Genomic DNA, 18,996 nt, shown 5'->3' with positions numbered 1-18,996 from the left:
GCAAACTTAAGTGCGGTATTACTTATTGACCAACACCTGAGTTTAGTTCCAGCAGTTTAATGGAGGCTTTGTACTGAACTCCATTTTTCTCCCTAGCACGTAGTACCCCAGCCTTATGTGCACTTCCAACAGAAACATCCTCTCTGCATAGCAACAAAACCTAAGTACAGCTGTTGTCCATCCTTCTGAGCAGACAAGGCTCCCTCCACAGCCTGCCAACTTTGCTAATAGCAGCTGTTACTAAAGGCCCAGATCCTGCAAACATATGTTTAACTTTAAGCATGTGAGTAGTACCATTCCCTTCATAGTTAAGGATGTGCATGTTCACAGAATCAGCGCCAAAGTGAGAAAAAACAGAATTCTAGGCAAACTTACAGCACTGCTTTACAAAAGAATAAACTAGCATATTGAAGTGTATCAGAAATCCATTGCTTGGCAGAGGAGAAAATGGTGCTTTCAAAGGCGCTTTTAGATGCCAGCAAAACAGGTTACATTTCAACAGGTGTTTGAGAAATGAGCAAGGATAGGATTACTCAGTATGTCACAAACCACATAGAGAAAAAAAGCCACTAACAATGTCCCCTATAGTACAGTCAGAAGCAATTTGTCTGTGGGTTTCCCTTAATGAACTCAAGTTCAACATGCTAGAATTCTGCCAAGCTGTGTGGCAGCTGGGGGAAAATAAACATGAAGTTCAATGTCAAAACAGAGAGATCAAATTTTGGAGTGCAACAAAGAAATAAAATTATGGTAGCAACCGTTTAATCTACACATTTCTACAAAGCTAAATCAACAGGACTGTTAACAAGAAAGGAATTGTTCCTTTTCCCGCTCCTCACCTCCTCAAATCACACACAGAGCACATACTTAGCCAGGGGAATTAATTGCCAGAAGATATTATTGAGGTCAAGAAGTTTGCAGCATTCAAAAGAGAATTGGACATTTATATGGATGACAGGAATATCCAGAATTATAATAGTAAAGTTTTTAAAACTGTGGCTTCACGTAAGTCAACAGTAATACTCCCATTGACTTCAGTGGAACCAGAATTTCAGCATAAGAGTTTTGGACATAAATCCTCAAGCTTCAGGATATAAGTCAATCTAGAACAGGAGTTAGGAAGAAATTTCCATTGGGACAAGTTGTCCGATAACTGCCTAACACTGTGTTTCCTGCACCTTCCTTTGAAGTAGATGGTACAGGCCACCAGGGCTGGCTCCAGGCACCAGCCCACCAAGCTTGTGCTTGGGGCGGCACCTGGAGGGGGGCGGCGCGGTGCGGCGCTCCGGCTCCGGCTGCCAGGGAGAGCGGAGCCCCGGCCGGGGCTCGCCGCCCTCCCCCCAGGGCTCCGGCTGCCCTCCCCCCCGGCGCCCTCCCCAGCCCTGCAGGCCACTGTCAGAAACAAGACACCAGAACAGACAGATCACCGATCTGACAGTTCCCATGGTCCTTACAACACACATGCACTAGGTCTTCGGTACTTGCACAACTTTTAATTAGTTGTAAAAATCAACAGTAAAAAATATTAAGATTGTGCAAGTGCTACACAACTATAACCTAAATGAGTTCTGCTTACAAATGAGTAAGAAGTATCTTGTGGTAGAGGCTCTCCCCACGCTGCACCACAGAAAGCAGCTGCTTTGGCCGCTCACTCATCATCGTTATCAAGCTGCAATAGCTGGACCTTGCTGATTCAAGCAACTCCAAACACTGGGGGAGGGGGTGTATTTTAGGGTGTTGTTACTAGCCATCCGCTGCTCGGTTGGTGAACCTTTGTGGCTTGTTGGCATCCCGGGTCCTTCCCAGGTAGGAAACTCCTGAACTCTAAACTGATCTTGCCACTTCTCATGCAGACTTGCTCCTCATGTGGTAAAGAATTAATACCAGAGCCCTGATCCTGCAAAAAGACTTACACATAGGCCTAACTCTGCATAGTCTTGATCCTGGTCTACACTGGGGGGGAGGATCGATCTAAGTTACAAAACTTCAGCAACGTGAATAATGTAGCTGAAGTTGACGTACTCAGATCAACTTACTGTACTGTCTTCACCACGGTGAGTCAACTGCTGCCACTCCCCCGTTGCCTCTGCCTGCACCTCTCGCAGCGCTGGAGTACAGGAGTCGATGGGAGAGCGCTTGGGGGTCGATTTATTGCGTCTAGACTAGATGCGATAAATCGATCCCCACTGGATCGATCGCTATCTGCCGATCCGGCAGGTAGTGAAGACATACCCTTGGTGACTTCGATAGAACTACTCACATACATGAAGTTAAGCATATGTGTAATTCTTCAAACATCAGGACTATAGGCAGAGGACCTTCTATTTTCTGTACTTAAAAGTTTAGTCAATAGTACTAAAAGTTTAAAACTAGACATTTGCTGAATGAGTATACCATTTATTTATTCAGGTTAGAAACAAAAAGAATAAAAAAGGCTTTGTGCCTTTCTGCTGTTCAGAAACAGGCTAAGAGAATTTCAATTGTGATTAGAAATACAGAGCTACAGAATGGCTCAGCAGGTAGCACCATTGGTTACTCCATGGGAAGCTTCAGTTCCAGTCACCAATTACTTGAATCAGTAGGGACTGTTCCATGAAGGTGGCATACCTGCCTACCACAGGAAACTGGAAAGGTTGAGATTTTCCTATCCGCAAACCCATCTATCCCATAACTCTGGTTTCTCTGACATCTGGCAGGAGGGGAAGAGAAACATTCAATACATTTCTTTTTTAATTAGTAAAACATGTTCCCTACTAGCAAACAATAATGGAGCTCAATAATTCAAATACTGACTTTTTTTGCAGTCTGTCTCAACTTAGTAGGCCAGATCTTCAGACAATATAAATCAGTGTAGCTCCATTGACTTCACTCTCACACACGGCATGAAATCCTGGCCCTACTGAAGTCAATGGCAAAACGCCAATTAACTTAATAGGGCCAGGATTTCATACATTGGGTTCAAGTCAGCTACACTGGTTTACACCAGCTGAGGATTTAGTCCTCTGTCCTACTCTATTAGTCAGTTTCATGGTTGCTATGCTCTGGCACCTGAGCCCAATGGCATCATCAAGATGGCTGAGATTCTGAAGATGCTCTAGGGCAAGGTGCTGCTCGGTGCACTGTTGTTTGACAGTTGGGAGTCTCCGTAGAGGAGTTTCATGGGATACCTGTCAATTTTTCCCAAAAGGGTCTCGATCTGGGATGCTGCTGTTCTTTCTATACATCCAAAGCCAGGTACAAAGTCAGCCTTTTCTTTCCAAACCCACGCCCCATCCCAAGAAAACGCCAAGCCACCACTGAGGATGCTATATAGTAAAGCAGACTTTCTATTAAATAAAGACCAGATTTGTTTTCCTGTTTATTTCCCTTTTCTCTTCCCATTCTGCACTTCTCTTTCTATGTCCAGAAGTATCTTTTTTCCTGTGTTTTCCAGTGTTCATGGTTTAGCTCAGACTATTTGTTCTGTAATTAATTCTTTTACAATGTTTCATATTTATTGGTTCATCTTTACTCAGAAACTCTCTTTCTTTAAGACATTTCTCTCTTCACATTCACCTTTCTCCTCCTTTTTATACCTTCTGTATTTTCTCTCTATTCCCCCTAGTGTCTCAATGTCTCACCTCCACACTCTCTCTCAGCAATTCTCTTCCTTTCATTTCTCCAAACTCCCACCCCCCAACCTTCTTAGTATGTAGCTGAAGTAAAGGTCTTACTCGTTCTTCAAAAGACAAATGGGAAAGTTCCAGAGGATGAGAGAGAACACAGAAGATGGCAACGGATAATTTGACTGCATCGGGAGACTTCTCTCTCACGGCTTCCATCGGTGATTGTGCAGTGATGCCTTAATAGATGACCAGCACAGGTTGAAAAAGTGATCTCTGCTAAAGGGGGCACACCCATATCTGGAAACTTCTACAGGAACCTCCTTCTACAAGAATGCTGCAGCAGATCTTGTACCCATGACAGAACTAGCAACCAATGATCAGTACAGTAAAGTCCACCCCATTCCAGCCTCAATGCTCCAAATCATTGCTGAAGTACCCATAACCTCATTAATGTTAATATTTGTTCAGGGTTAAGTTTCCAAATTTGTGCTCAGACAACCCTACAAGCACAAAAAAAAAAAAAAAAGGTAGGCCAAGATTTTCAAAAATAGGACCCTGAAGCAAGTTAATACATCCACATTTAGATACCTTCCTGATTTTCAGAAATCACAAATACCAGCAACTCCCACTGGCCTAGCATCCATACTTAGGTACCTGCCTGGTTTTCAAAAACTCAAGCACCCAGTGGGAGCTGTTGTGTGTTCAGCACTTTTGAAATCAGGCAGGCCCTCAATATGGAGTTTAGCAGTCTCCAAAAATCTTGGGTTTAGTTCCCAATATGACTTGTAAAGGTCTGTGTATTGCTGTGCACATGTAACGGTTCCTAAAAACTTTTGTCTCCAGGACGCAGGTTAGATTTCTGGTTGAGACTCCTGTTGGAAGTGAATTCTTTAGGTCTGTCTCCTATATCAATAGATTTTTCACCCTTTCCTTTAACCAGATTACATGTAATGACTATAATAAATGGCAGTGACAGAAGAGTTTACCCTTCAGTGATGGCACTGCACGTCAGTTCAAGCACTTTATAAGAAGTCCATAGCTGGAGAGAGGAAAATGGCAAGAGCTCTATAAATGCTATAGTCATTCAGCAATTCTACACAAAATACACTCTCAAAACTGAATATTCATCCATCCAAGAAATTTCTAAGAGGATGCATCAAAGCAATCTGTGAAGAAATCCCAGAACTTAATTATTTAAAAAGAGAAAATGAAACATGTCTTGAAATACAATTTAAAGTATCTAATTATTCATTCTCATATTCATGTTTATGAGGCCCTACGATGCTTAATAGCTCCTTGTCTCTTACAATAGAGCTTCCTGTAGTCTGTTCCAGCCCATCTGTTAACGCCTTGAAGATTCTGTCATCAAAAGGAATGCCTTTTCCTACTAGTAACAGATTTGAAGAGTATGAATTGTACATTATTCCATTCACTGTTTGATGCCAGCTTTTTATTCAATATACAGAGCTTGCTTCAAAACAGCAATTGATGCTCCTAACACTTTAAAACATACTGTAGAAGCTTGTGCAAATTAAGTTTTTTATAAAATGGTTCAAATTCTTGCTAGTAGGAACACTGCACATGTCTCTACTATCTGGGGGGGTGGGGTGGGGACGACTAATGTATGACACTAGTTTTCCTCAACACTGACAACTATCTTCCCCATGCTACTATGGCCTAGTAAGACTACCACAGAATAGACCCCAATGAGTCACAGCTGTTAAGCTTTCCACAACCACTGCCTCAGGGATTTCATTCCACACTGAGGGCCAGATTCAGTTATACTCTAGCCCCTTGGCACCACTCTGGCAGTGTAAAAGGCTTTAAAGGAGTAGATTACCTTATAAATTACCCCTTTAAGGCACCTTTACACCACCAGAATGGTATAAAGGGGGATTGGTGTAAACGAATAAGGTTGTAATAAAGTTGGGATTTTTTGGTTCAAAAGTTGCAGCTACAGTTTGTTAAAGTTCCAGTTTTGGTGCAGTCAGTTCAAGTACCACTACAAACCACCACCATCCACGCTTCAGTGAGTGGCATTACAACCTGGCACACAGGGCTGCAATGATACTCAAGTGTGGCTCAGTCACCCCTCAGTCATGATGGGCAGGTGCATGCAGAGGTGCCGGCAAGGTAGAGGTGTAAAGGAGTTACAAAGCAGGCCGGCTTCCAGGACAGAGGTGTGGGGGTTGCAGGTGTGTGTGGGCAGCTGCAGGGATGCAGGACTTAACATCTATACCGTATATACTCATTCATTAGCCCGTTCGTTTATAAGCCGACCCCCCCAAGATGGTTAGGTAAAAATAGCAAAAACTGTATGACCCTTTCATAAGCCGACCCTATATTTCAGGGGTTGGCAAACTTTGGCTCCTGGGCCGTTAGGGTAAGCCGCTAGCGGGCCTGGACGTTTTGTTTACCTGGAGCATTCACAGGCACGGAGCCCCTCAGCTCCCAGTGTCCGCGGTTTGCCGTTCCCAGCCAATGGGAGCTGTGGGAAGTGACCACTTCCCACAGCTCCCATTGGCTGGGAATGGCGAACCGCAGCCACAGGGAGCCGAGGGGCTCCGTGCCTGCAGACTCTCCAGGTAAACAAAACAACAATGTATTAGATATTCAATTCAATGATTCCATAGAGTTTAAAATCATCAAATTTTAATCACCGTTTATAAGCCGACCCCCTCTCTTTGATGCATCACTTTTTTACCAAAAATATTCGGCTTATGAACAAGTATATGTTTTCTAACTTCCTAGATATCAAGCTGGCAGCATGGTCCTTATTGCTCCAACAAGAGCTGGATATCCCTACTCGTCCAACACATGGGGGTGGGGTGACCCTGTAACCTAGAACTGGCCTCAGCTCAGAGATCCTAGAGGCCCTGTGAGGGACTGGCATCACTGGGGTTCCCCATCCCTGCTCCGTGCCCTGAGGGGGACACAAGCTCCAGCCTTCACCCTTCCCCACTCACCAGGGCCTCCAAGTCCATTCCTTGGTGCAGCCAGGCAGTCGCAGAAGGCCAAGTCCTTGTGGTCGAGGAGAAGCTGCTGGTGGTCAGTTGGCCCGGCCCGCACCTCCCAGCAAAGGCAGAACTGTACCTGGGCAAAGTGTGAGGCCAGTGCCAGCAGGACTGAGTACAGGCAGCAAGTGGGACAAGCATTCCTGGGAGCTTAGCCCTGACCTGCACAGGTCCCCAGCCTCGTCCTCATCCATTTCCGCCACTGCCCCCAGCAGGTCATGGGGGATGAGGGGGCACAGTTGGGCCAAATTGGAGTGCATGGCTTTGCAACACCATGAGCAAGAGGCTTTGTGACATGAGGGATGGGGTCATAACACCACTCCAATTTGCATTAACTATAAGAAGTTGTGGTGAGTGCTGAAAATTGCAGTTTCCACACCAAAAATCACAACCTGCAATTTTCTTACAGCCTTATAAATGAAAATCTTGCTGAGAGCTTGTAACAAAAACAAAAGCGGATAGCATAGTGTTGTTGGACAGATACTAAAATCATACACACTATTTAAGAACATGTAGCTGGGTCACTATTTTTTACTCCTAGTCCTTTCATGCCTGTTGCCGAGTTCTAGATCGCCTTTTCACTGTCTGAGGTCAACACAACACAGCCCAAGGGATATTACAGTCTCCCCTGAGATTAAATGACAATGAAAAGCCACTTATGAAAAAGAAGAGCTGTGCACAGCAAATGCAGGTGAGTGGAGAGACACACATTAAGTACCCTTTCCTGCCCCTATTAATTCATTGGGAGTTTTGCCACCAATTTCTTTCACGGCAGGGTCAGTCTCTAGGTCTGAACATAAAATGAAGAGACTTCAACCCAGCAACCGTAGAGGGTGGACAGCACTGTTAACTTCCACAGAAGTATGGTTTTTATTTACACAACAACCAGATAGCAACAGAAGTCAGTGACACCAAAAGAAAGAGGAGGAAGAAAGCAGTGGTGCAAGTAGAAAATTTATTTCTTACTGGTACGCTGTGCATAAGCGACTCATGGGAGGGACACAAAGGGGGGCACCAGCTAAAGGGGGGCACATGACCCCCCACGTGACTCCTCCCTGTCCCACCCCCACCCCCCGTGCTCTCCCCATCCCTACCCCATCCTACATTGCCCGGGGGGGGGGGGGGTGTGCCTCGGTCCAACTACTGTGCCAGATACAGACTTCTGAACTGCAGGGCTCTCCGGAATCGCAGCGGCATTCCACGCAGCTATGTCTCCTGTCTGGGGTCTGTACAGCCTCGCCGGAGGACAGACTGGGGGCGGTACAGCCCCACCGGAGGAGCTGCTGGCATGGGGCCACACGTTCTACTCCTTTTGCCGCTGCAGTTCCCGAGAGCCCTGAACTGCCGGGCTCTCCCAGGAACGGCAACAGCGAAAGGAGCAGGGAACCACAGCACCAAAAGCCGCAGAATGTGGGGCCACCAGGCGGCCCCATCCCAGCAGCTCCTCTGGCGCAGCAATGGCTGTATCACCCCCAGCCCTGTCCTCCGGCTGGGCTAAACAGACCCCAGACAGGAGACGCAGCTGCGTGGAAGGACTGGGGGCAGTACAGCCACGCCGGACAAGCTGCTGGCCACATTCTACTCCTGTCTCTTTCCAGTACAGCTTACCAGACATAAATATCTTAATGGTGTACTGGACCACCCTACTTGCACCACTGGAAAAAAGGCAATTTGAAGCACTAGTGGTCTGAGGCCACAATAGCAATGCACTTTAATGGTGCTATTATTGGGAAACCATGTCATTAACAGCCATCACTGGTATTTCTCACAGTACTATAGTTAGCAGAGTCAGAAAGACTAGTGTGTACAGTTTGGGAATGTTTGCAGAAACTTAAGTCTTCCATTCATTTTAATCACTTTTTGCCACTGGCCTTCATCCCCTAGTCATACACAATCAAAGAGGAATAAAAGGAGACTGGGCAGTGAGACTTATTCCACTTAGTGCTGCAGACAGGTGCACCAGGTGTTCACATTTCTGTATCCTCCCTACTAACTGGTTTCCTAGTGCTTTCATAGTATTAAGATAAAGTAGTGATGCAGCACCATAGCACAAGGGGAACCTGCTGATAGTGAGCTTGGATACTGGGAAGGCCCATTAGATGTGAAGGTTTTTTTTTTTTTTAAAACAACACTCCATAAGGTTTTTAGGCCCTGCAATGCACAAATTACAATTCTAGTTATACTGAACCTCTGGATCCTACTGCCAGATTTGCCACAGACTCTATGCATAGCATTGGGTGAGTCACTTACTCTCTCTGTGCCTCACTGAAAATGGGGCTACAGATCCTCACCAACCTCTGATACTTATGCATGAAAAGTGCTAGCCACAAAATGTGCTAAATATTAGTAACAACCACAGTGAGGGGTATAGGCTAGTGCAAGGGTTGCCAACCTAAGCCAACGTACATTGCCAAAGAGCCACAGTAATACGTCAGCAGCCCTCCATCAGCTTTCCCTCCCCCCTGCCCCCCACTCCCAGTGCCTCCCACTCACCGGCAGCCCCACCAATCAGCGCCTCCCCCTCCCTCCCCGCACCTCCCAATTAGCTGTTTCATGGTGTGCAGGAGGCTCTAGGGGGGTAAGAGGGGAGGCGTGAGGGTACAGCAGGCTATGGGGAGGGGGCGGGAAGGGGTGGAGTGGGGGCAGGGCCTGAGCAGTGAGCACCCCCCAGCACATTGGAAAGTTGGCCCCTGTAGCTCCAGCCCTAGAGTCAGTGCTTATACAAGGAGCCGCATATTAACTTCTGAAGAGCCGCACGTGGCTCCGGAGCCACAGGTTGACCTCCCCGGGCTACTAGAATGAGCACTATATTTGAAGACAAGAGATCTCATCGCAACTCTAATGCTGACTCTCCATGTGACCTTGGGAAAGTATCTTGAACCTATGTCTCCGTTTACATCTGTGAAATAAAAGAGGGAGTCTTTTTTTTTTTTTTGGCTTTGCAACACTACTAGAAATCTTGTAGATTATCTGAAAAATGAAAACCTTATGAAAGTGGTGTCATTATTAATCACTTTGCAATAATTGTAAACAAACAAAAAAAATCATCTCTGTAATGGCACATTGATTTTCATATGAAAGTTAAATGAGCCAACAAAAGAAAAAAAGTTTCAGGCTTCTTGAAGTCCTTCAAAAAGAAAATACAACAATAGTTGCTACTGCTTTTTCTCAGCCATACAGTTTAGTTCTCTCAATAAAAAACTAATGTTCTTTAACTTGTAACGCAGTGCTGCAAACTGAAAACACACTGAGCACTGAATAGATGTTAACACTTTGAAAAGAACGAGCAACTCCTGTTTTATACAAACATTTTGTCAGAACATAAGATCTGTTATATCTTGGCCATACCATATATAGAGAGCATTTACTGCAGACATAACACTGTCTTACACGTGACATATATGTAACTCACTCTTTGTTCCGGGGTCCATCTATTTTAAGCATCTTAAAACCTGCTTGTTTTTCACAGTAGAAACCTTTGTTAAGACTCAGTTTTTGATGGCAGGCTATTGTAAATAGCTTCAGATGTTTTTACTGAGTTTTCTGAATATGGCGAATCATGAATAATAGTTTAAGAGTTATTTACAAACTAGTCTGGAGGACTAAATTCATCTTAAAGTTCACAGTTGCTTCAGTTGGATAAAGTTTATGGTCAGATGAGAAACAGAACATTAATGCTCACATTTTGACATTTACATTCCTCTGTCCTTTTAATCCTCAAAAGGACTGACTCAGATCAAGCCACACTGACAGACAAATTAGAGTGGCACCATTTGCACCACTATTGCTTAGGGTCTGTTAGTACTGCTATTATAAAACTTTATTTTAGAGGTTCGTAACTGGGCTGTCAAAATGCATTCCAAGTGGAAACTTGACATAGAAAGTCTATGCCCTAGAGAAAGCTTTCTTGCCAATTTGGAAAAGTAAAAATATATTTGTAAGTTGCAAACACTTTTTTTTTTAAAAGTAAATATAATATTACTACTAAAGATGTATTTGGCCAGTAGCACCAGAGGTCTCAGTCAAGAACAAGACAGCTTGTATAGTGCCCATTTTTCTGGACACTGTACAAATAAAGGAAGGAATTAAAGTGTCTGATGCTCACATTCTATTGAAATTCAATGGGAATTAGGATCCTAAATACCTTAGTTTCCTTTGAAAATCCTAGCCACAGTGTCTGCCCTGAAGAGCTCACAATGTAAATAAACAAGACCAACAGCATACACCCAGAATGATACTGACAGTGAAACTCTTATTTTGGATTTTGATTTCCCATGCCATTCCTCCCTCTGTCCAGGTGCCTCAGACAACCTGCTTCCACAACCTGCCCTTCTGCCACCCTGATCACCCCACAGATGTTTGTATTTCACATTAAGCCTTCTTGTCCTGTTTTATTACCACCATTCTTTGTTGGATTTTAATGCCCGCTGTCTCGCTCTTCCCTGAATCTGCATCTTTGGGGCATTTCAAGCTCTAAACACCACCAAAATCCTGGCCTCCTTGCACATTGTCAGTTCAGTTAGCACTTCCACAGCCAGCAGGGAGATTTCAAAACTGCTTCAAGTCTCTGAAAGTGTTCCCTTGCCACTGCTGCTCCAATGTGTGCCTCAAGCAGGGGCCTTTGAGCCATGCCCTGCGGAAGAAAGCCAGTGGGCTCCTGCCTGCATGTTCAGAGACACAAAAGGGGAGGCCTCAGGAAGCTCAGTGCCCCAGATCCAGTTTGAGCGATGTGCTTAAGCATGCGCCTGATTTTAAATATGAACAGCTGAACTGAAGTCAAATGGGACAAATTCTAGTATTGCCAACCCCAGCATTCAGAAATCATGAGTCCGGCTCCTAAAAGTTATGAGATTGGTTGAAAAATTCTGAGATCTTTAAAGTAATACTTTTTTTTAGCCTTTTTATAGCTTCTCTGTAACTATGAGAACTAGAAATGTAATTGCCATTAAAAAAAAAAAAAGTGAGATTCTCAGGTAATCACCTGACTCTAGAAACTGGGGCTTTAAGAAAAACACCAAATAACTCATAATAAAATGTGAGAGGTGACAGAACTGTTTAAGCATCTGACTAACTTTAAGCACATGAATAAATACCTTAGTGAATCAGGGCTCCAGTGTCTAGAGGAGATGAGAGTCCAGTAGGCCTGATCACCTTGCTAATGGCTCCTGTGCTGACTAAATCTGCACCTACTGCCAGCAAGAAGGGGGCCTTGTGAATTTGTATTTATAAAATGAATACTCAAAATAGATGTCAAGTACCAGCAGGTAGTCGTGTTAGTCTGTATCCACAAAAACAACAAGGAGTCCGGTGGCACCTTAAACACGAACAGATTTATTTGGGCATAAGCTTTCGTGGGTAAAAAACCTCACTTCTCACTTCAGTTGTATCTGAAGAAGTGAGGTTTTTTTACCCACGAAAGCTTATGCCCAAATAAATCTGTTAGTCTTTAAGGTGCCACTGGACTCCTTGTTTTTACTCAAAATAGATGACATCATCCCTAGTGGAACTTCACTGAATTCAGTTAGATTTGTAACATGCTTTCCCCCCACCTATATTAATCTAAGGATTATGAGTAACACAGATTTAAAAAAAAACTTGACAATAGAGTTACACCAAGAATTTGGCCCACCTTAGTTTGAATGGCAGTTTATAAATGCAACTGTGCTAGTTTGAGATATGTTCTGAATACATCATTACCTCTGTTACAACGCTCAGGATTACTCAAGGTGAAAGAATATTTTGTGTTTATTTTAGAACAGATATTTTATGTTTATAAAATATTTTTAATTTCTAATATGTTGTCACTATACTCCATTTACATTTTGCACTTCTCCATTTGGACAGTGAAAGTCAACAAAGTCACTATCACTTTTGTTTATAGTCAACTTTCAAATGCTTTAGTACTGCAGTGTTTGGGTTTCAGATGCTACTGGGAATGTTTGACGAAGTAAATGCTTTCATTGGAACTTTTTTAACTGTAGAAACTTTCTATTGTTTTAGATTCTATAAAAGTTTGCTTTCACAAAACTTCAAAGTTGGGGGGGCTTTTAAATGGAGTGTATCGCTTTAATACAGTTTAAGTACTCTTAGTATTTCAAATGGAAAATGTGACTTAAGTATTGAGGTTTAAAAAGCAGCTACAACGTATGCAGCCAATTTTCTAAACATGAATCTCATAAGGGTTTTTTTTTGGTTTGTGTTTTTTTTTTTTCCTTTTCTTTGCTATGAGAATGTATGGCTTTCAAGAGGCAGTCAGCTAGCTGCAATAGACCATAATGGCCCAGAGGTTTTCAATTTGCAGACTGAAAGTGGTTTATGTTAAGTAGTAACAGCTCCAATAGGTATTAAAAAATAGAAAGAAAAAAAAAGACTCGGGCTTTTCAAAAGTGCCTAAATATGGATGTTCTTGGTCAGTCATAACAGTGCTGGGGAAATAAATAGCCATTCCAAAATAAGTGTTTAACTAGATAGGTTTTATGTGGCTTTTGAAGGATCTAAAAATATATTATACAGCACAGTACTGTATTTACAGACAAGATTAATCTCTCAGTCAATACTATCAGACTTTAGGTGCTAGATTCTGATAGCTGCTACACAAGGTGAGTCAAGGTTGTAAAGTAAAGGGTAAAGGCTGATGCTCCATCTGTAACTCATACTCTTGTCATTTTACCCTAACAGTGCAAGACCACAGCATAAGCATGTACTTCGAGTTAATGGTTTGGATTTTTTTCAAAGCTACTCTTGCCTTTGTATAAATGGATTTATGCTACAAACTGCCAAACCAGCTCACAAAGAAAAAAATTATCAGTCCAGACTTTAATTTAAGTGGTGAACATGAACATAAAGCGTCTGATAAGTCCTTTGTCTGCTTAAACACAACTCTAACCCTGCTGACATCCCACAAAATCATGCTAAGGTCTCACTCAGCAGGGCCAGCAGTCTCTTCTAAGCTGGCTGTTCTCAGCCTCAAGCACTCCCAGGATTCTCTGGAGCAAAAGGTGCAAAATGCATTGAGAGCTGCCTGCCTTGTCTGCACAATAATTGAATACAGCAGCTGGGCCAGTGTGCCAAACGTGCAGAGACCATGCAATGGAGTTGGCAGGGATCACCAAAGATCAGGGGTTGCCTGTTGTAGAGGAGCCCTAGTTAATAAGTCAACAGCAGTGAAGCAGGAGTAAATATTATTAGTTATTAATTATTAGGATTATGATGTTGTTTATGGTAGCGTCCAAGGTGAGCTAGTTGCTTGTTTCCAGACATGCAAAAAGGGTCAGTCCCTGCCCCAATCTCCTTTCAGTCCAAGGAAAAGTAATGAATGGGCTCAAAAGGAGCTAGCCGACAGGAGATCAGGAAGAATACTGAGCTAAATAAATCTTACCTCCACTTCCAAACTCACTTGTTGCTAATGTACATGTCAATCCAAGCAAGACCAGTCACCCCTAAACCCCAGCCCAGTCAGGGAGACTCTACGCGGGGCTTCGGTGCCAAACATTTGGTAAGAGTCAATCGCCTCTTTGCAGACATCCCGATTCAGGGTGCGAGATGCTGGAACCAGGGGTGCGGGGTGCTGCACCCCGGCTGGAAGTGGTTTCCATCATATCCAGGGTTACAGTTTGATTCAATGGCTCTCAGCACCCGCACTACATGGTTCCAGCGCCCCTGCTCACGGTTTTATTTTAATAGGGACCCTCCTTCCTTCCCCCCCTCCCAGGCCGGAGCAAGCCTCGGGGCGTCCGTCCCAGGGACTGCCGGGCTCGGAGGGGTTCTCAGCCGAGGAGCCGCCGCGGTTTCTGTTGAGCTCGGTCCCCAGGTTCACAGCTGTGCGCTCCTTGAACCCGAACCCATCCAGGCCCCCCCGGGCGGCGAGTGCCAAGGCCACGGCCAAGTCCGCTCCCGGGCGCCCAAAGCCGTAACCTCCCTCCCCCCGGCGCCGCCAGCACAGGCGCCCTCGGGCTCCCCTGCAGGCGCCCCGCTTTCCGCCGGCCGGAGCGGAGCCTGCAGGGAAACTTCTCCCGGGACAACTCCCAGCCCGCTGGCGCGAGGCCGGCTCCGACTCACCCTCCGGCAGCTCCATCGGCTCCCGCGCTGCCTGCAGCCCTCGGACGCTCCCCGGCGCGGCTGCAGCTCGGGCAGGGCGGCGCGTCACGGCCGAGCCCTCACAAAGGAGGCTGCTTGGCGAGGGGGGTGGGTTTCCTCCCCCTCCCACCCGGGCGCCGCATCGCGCCCGCCAAGGCTGCGAGCGGGACAAGGGAGCCTCCCGCAGCCACGGAGGGAGGGAGTGGCGGACCCTGCAGCCCCCAGGGCCAGGTGCAGCTCCCCCGCTGGAGGGGGAGGGGTTGCACCAGTGACTTCAGGCGGGGTGGGGGCTTCCACTCGTAGGCTCCCCCATCCCACTCAAATCAATAGCACCTCTGCCCTCCCCCTTCAGTGGAGCAAGGCCAGGGGGTAAAAACTGGATCCTATCACATCCTGTTGGGTGTGGGACCAACCCCCTGCACCTCCACTGTCTGGACAAAGAACATTGAGGGGGCGCACCCAAAAAAAATCCTGCTCCTCACACAGGTCAGTGCAGCAGCGCTGCCCAGGCTGGCATCTGACACAGGCACAGCCACCCCGCCGGCCCAGCTGCCCCCAAAGGCCAGCATAGCCCTTCCTACCGCATCTTAATATCTGATGCGCCCTAGTGCAGCAGACACTGACATCTCCAAGGCCATGCGCATGCTCCAGCCACCTCAGTTGTTAAGCAAGCAGATCAGAATATGCACATTGGAGTAAGAGACAGCAGGTACCTAATTTAGGGTAGAAAATCCCCCTGGAGTTTAGTAAACAAGTACAAGATGCCCCATGGAGGCCACGAACCAGTAGATTCCAGGGCCTACTTTAAAGGAGGCATGAGATTTACACACACAACACAATTTTAAATGATCATTTCCAAAAGCGGCCTCCAACTGTGCATACCAAAGTTGTTTAGTGCACTATTCTGGACATCTCAAAACCTAGGCATATAAGACAGACATCTACAGAGCTGACAAAGACCAAAATGCAGCTTGGTTACATGGGAAGCTCTCAAGGACAAAAACCATGGACTCACAATTTTGACCCATGCAAGGTTAGAGATGGGTTTGGAGCCACTTTGAAAATGTGGCGTTAAGTGTCTGAAAAATTCAGTTCAAAGTCCTTCACTGCTGCCTGGCAAGACATCAAAATGACAGGCCATTTCAGGTAAGTGAGACTAGATAGAGCTATGGATCAGAGCATTTCCTTTGGCCATGGTGGGGTATTTTGTAATGTCAATAGTCAAGCAGCACAGTTTGAAAGGTGACACTGGCCTTTACAGACAACACCACCCCAAAACCATCTTTTAAACTGCACCAATTCTTTTTGACACCAAAAGGTCATCTCTCCCCCAGAATATGAGCTACAGCAAAGAACATCCCATCTCAGTTGGATGATGTGCTCACAACACAAACCCCTGCATAGTGGGTTGCTGAGAATTGGGCTCGCCCTTTCTTCTTCTCTGCAAGCAGAGTAAATATTCCCAAGAAAAAGAAGCAAATTTAAAAAGCTGTTTAAAAGTGTGTTTCAAAAAGATCATCTCCCCTCCAACACCTCACCACCACTCACAATTTACACTCTTTACAACCATTTTGGTGGTGGGTTTTCTAAAGGTGTAAAGTTTAAGATCAGAAATGAAAGTTAAGGGATACAACCAATTCTATATTGTCTTGTAATCCTTCATTACTCCTTGTCCCCCACATGATTATACTGTCTACTCTACCTCAACTTCAGTCCCTTGGTTTGTTCTGTAATGGAAATATGCTGTTGGATAGGTGTGATGTGTTGGTGGAGCAGATGGATATTTTAATTAATGGGATTAGAAAGACTGATCTGTTTGGTGTGATGAGATGTTTGTGTATGTTTGTGTAAAGTATATGTAGACCTTGTAAATTTGTATTTTAACTATACTATGTGGCAACTAACTTTTTTGTAGCAAGTTTGCTTTACAGTACAATGCTTTAGGATATAATGTTCCCTTAGATAGGAAGTGGGATTTTGCAATAATTTAATGTTATTTTGACTTTTCCATATATTTTGTCTCCCTTAAATTCTACTTCATGACAGCCCCCTTGGCCAAGGAAGGCCTCTTTGTAACAGGAAGCCAGCTCAGGGAGTCCTCTTGTGTCCAAGTGTGGCCCTGCTGCCCTCAGCTGCCTCTTCTGAGTCTTGTAAAACCTCACTCCCAGATAAGAGTACTTTACGATTTCCCCATCACCCCTTTTGTGGGGTCTCATTTATTAAATATCATACAGCAAATCAAACTTCTTCACCCCTTGTTCCCCAGAATTCAGTCCCACAACCCTCTTTCTTGGGTCTGTACTGCTAACTCACTTAGGCTTTCCCTTCTTAGGTCAGGAGTCCCACAGGCCTCTTTCTGGGATCTGTGCTGCTAATTAAGGCCAGCTGCAGCCTCACTCCAATTCTCCAAGCTGGTCCCTTTCAACTCAGTTTTCCCCTACCCCCGAGGGCTTTAAGAGATCAGTAGGCAGGCTGGAAAACAGTCATACTCCTCCTCTCCCTAGGCAAGCACTAAGCAGGCTTCTTTCAAGCCATCTGCTCACTCTCTCCACCTTTGGTTCCCTGGAGGCTTCTCTTTTATCACTAGTCCTGGGACTCATTTAGCTACACCAGCTACCTATCACGTGGCTACAATAACTTCCCCATCTGGGGAGGAGAACTGAGCAAAGCACAGGTGGAATTGGACCTATTACCTCTTAAAGGGCCAGTCACCCTGTGACACACATCGGTGCCACTTCTGGCTTGGTCACAGTCTCAACAATCAGACTCAACTTTCATCATACACAAGTGAAGAGCACTAACCATTTGGGGACTGATTTTGCCATTTTTACTCACTAGGTCTATTGATCCTTTTTACACACGCTCAGGGTCAGAGTCCCATTACTGAATGCAAAACTCCCTTTGCTTTATTACTATGTATAAAAAGATGTATTATGTATCAAAGCTGAGAATTTCCAAGAGCACCTATGGGAGTTAAGGGTTCAGCTCCCATTGAAATTCAATGAGACTCAGGGATCTTCTTCTCTTAGGCTCCTTTGAAAATCCCAGCTTCAAGGATTGTCCTGCACATGTGTTTTCCTAATATGCATCTAACATATAAATATGGAATTGAATTCTTTGCAAGAGAGCCATAGCATCCTGCAATGCTGCCATATAGGACAATGAGGCAAATTAGGTCTTAAGCTTAGTTCTGTTTTGTAACACTCCTTATCAGTTATCATTAAGTGTCTACCACATATAATGGCTGTTCAGAAGCCAAAACAAAGAAATAAGTGAAAATAGATACAACAGGTTTTTTTAAGGAAAGTACTCAATTTCCTTGTAGTCTTAAGTGGGGGTCAATGCTACTTTAAAGTACTTGGTATCTCAACAAAAATGGTATTAATCTGATGCATTTATAAGGAGCCCATCATACTAATACTTGGCTGCCATAAAAGCCAACATTTGTTTAAAAGAATAACTATTTCTTGTTCGTTTTGCTCCTTTCCAACATTGTATCTTCCATTGGTTTGGAGAAATAAGGCTGCGCAACGTGGTGTTACCATTAATGCAAAAAGTGCAAACAGGCAAGGATTCCTTTGTGCACCAAAGCTTGTGCTAATTCCAATTTCATGTGGCAAGGAGTTACATTGCCAAGCAGCCACCTCCGGAAATACTCAGATTTTCATCCTGGGATCTCTCAGCTTTAGGGCCTTGGTTAGTTTCAACTCGCATAGTGTGTCTCTGTCCAATCTAGACATAAGAACAGTCATACTGGGTCAGACCTAAGGTCCATCTAGCCCAGTATCCTATCTTCTGACAGTGGCCAATGCCAGGTGCCCCAGAGGGAACGAACAGGTAATCATCAAGTGATCCATTCTCTATCACTCATTCCTAGCTTCTGGCAAACAGAGGCTAGGGACACCATTCCTGCCCATCCTGGCTAATGGGCATTGATGGACCTATCCTCCATGAACTTATCTAGTTCTTTTTTTAACCCTGTTAGTGTTTTGGCCTTCACAACATCCTCTGGCAAAGAGTTCCACAGTTTGATTGTGCATTGTGTGAAAAAATACTTCCTTTTGTTTGTTTTAAACCCGCTGCCTATTAATTTCATTTGGTGACCCCTAGTTCTTGTGTTATGAGAAGGAGTAAGTAACACTTCCTTATTTGGTCTAATCAAAGAGTAACTACAGAGACAGTTTACAATCTAAGAGTTTGTCTATACTTGATATGCTGCAGTGACACCGCTGCAGCATTTGAAGTATAGACATTACCTATGCCAACAGGAGAACCTCTCCCATCAGCGTAGGTAATTCCCC

The 18,996-nt window shown here is 44.7% G+C and overlaps 1 protein-coding gene across 1 annotated transcript in view; it reads right to left on the bottom strand.

Annotated features, from left to right (window-relative positions):
• Positions 1-14,924, bottom strand: part of FGD3 (FYVE, RhoGEF and PH domain containing 3) — a 187,462-nt gene extending 172,538 nt beyond the window's left edge. The window contains exon 1 of the mRNA XM_005305430.5: positions 14,678-14,924. Coding sequence (XP_005305487.3) covers positions 14,678-14,693 — 16 coding nt within the window. The 5' untranslated portion in view covers positions 14,694-14,924. The remainder of the gene's footprint in view (positions 1-14,677) is intronic.
• Positions 14,925-18,996: the final 4,072 nt, after the last annotated feature.

The sequence above is a fragment of the Chrysemys picta genome, chromosome 7 (assembly GCF_011386835.1).
Source record: "Chrysemys picta bellii isolate R12L10 chromosome 7, ASM1138683v2, whole genome shotgun sequence".
In the NCBI taxonomy this organism is placed as follows: Eukaryota; Metazoa; Chordata; order Testudines; family Emydidae; genus Chrysemys; species Chrysemys picta.
This window is presented reverse-complemented; position numbering and strand designations above follow the sequence as displayed.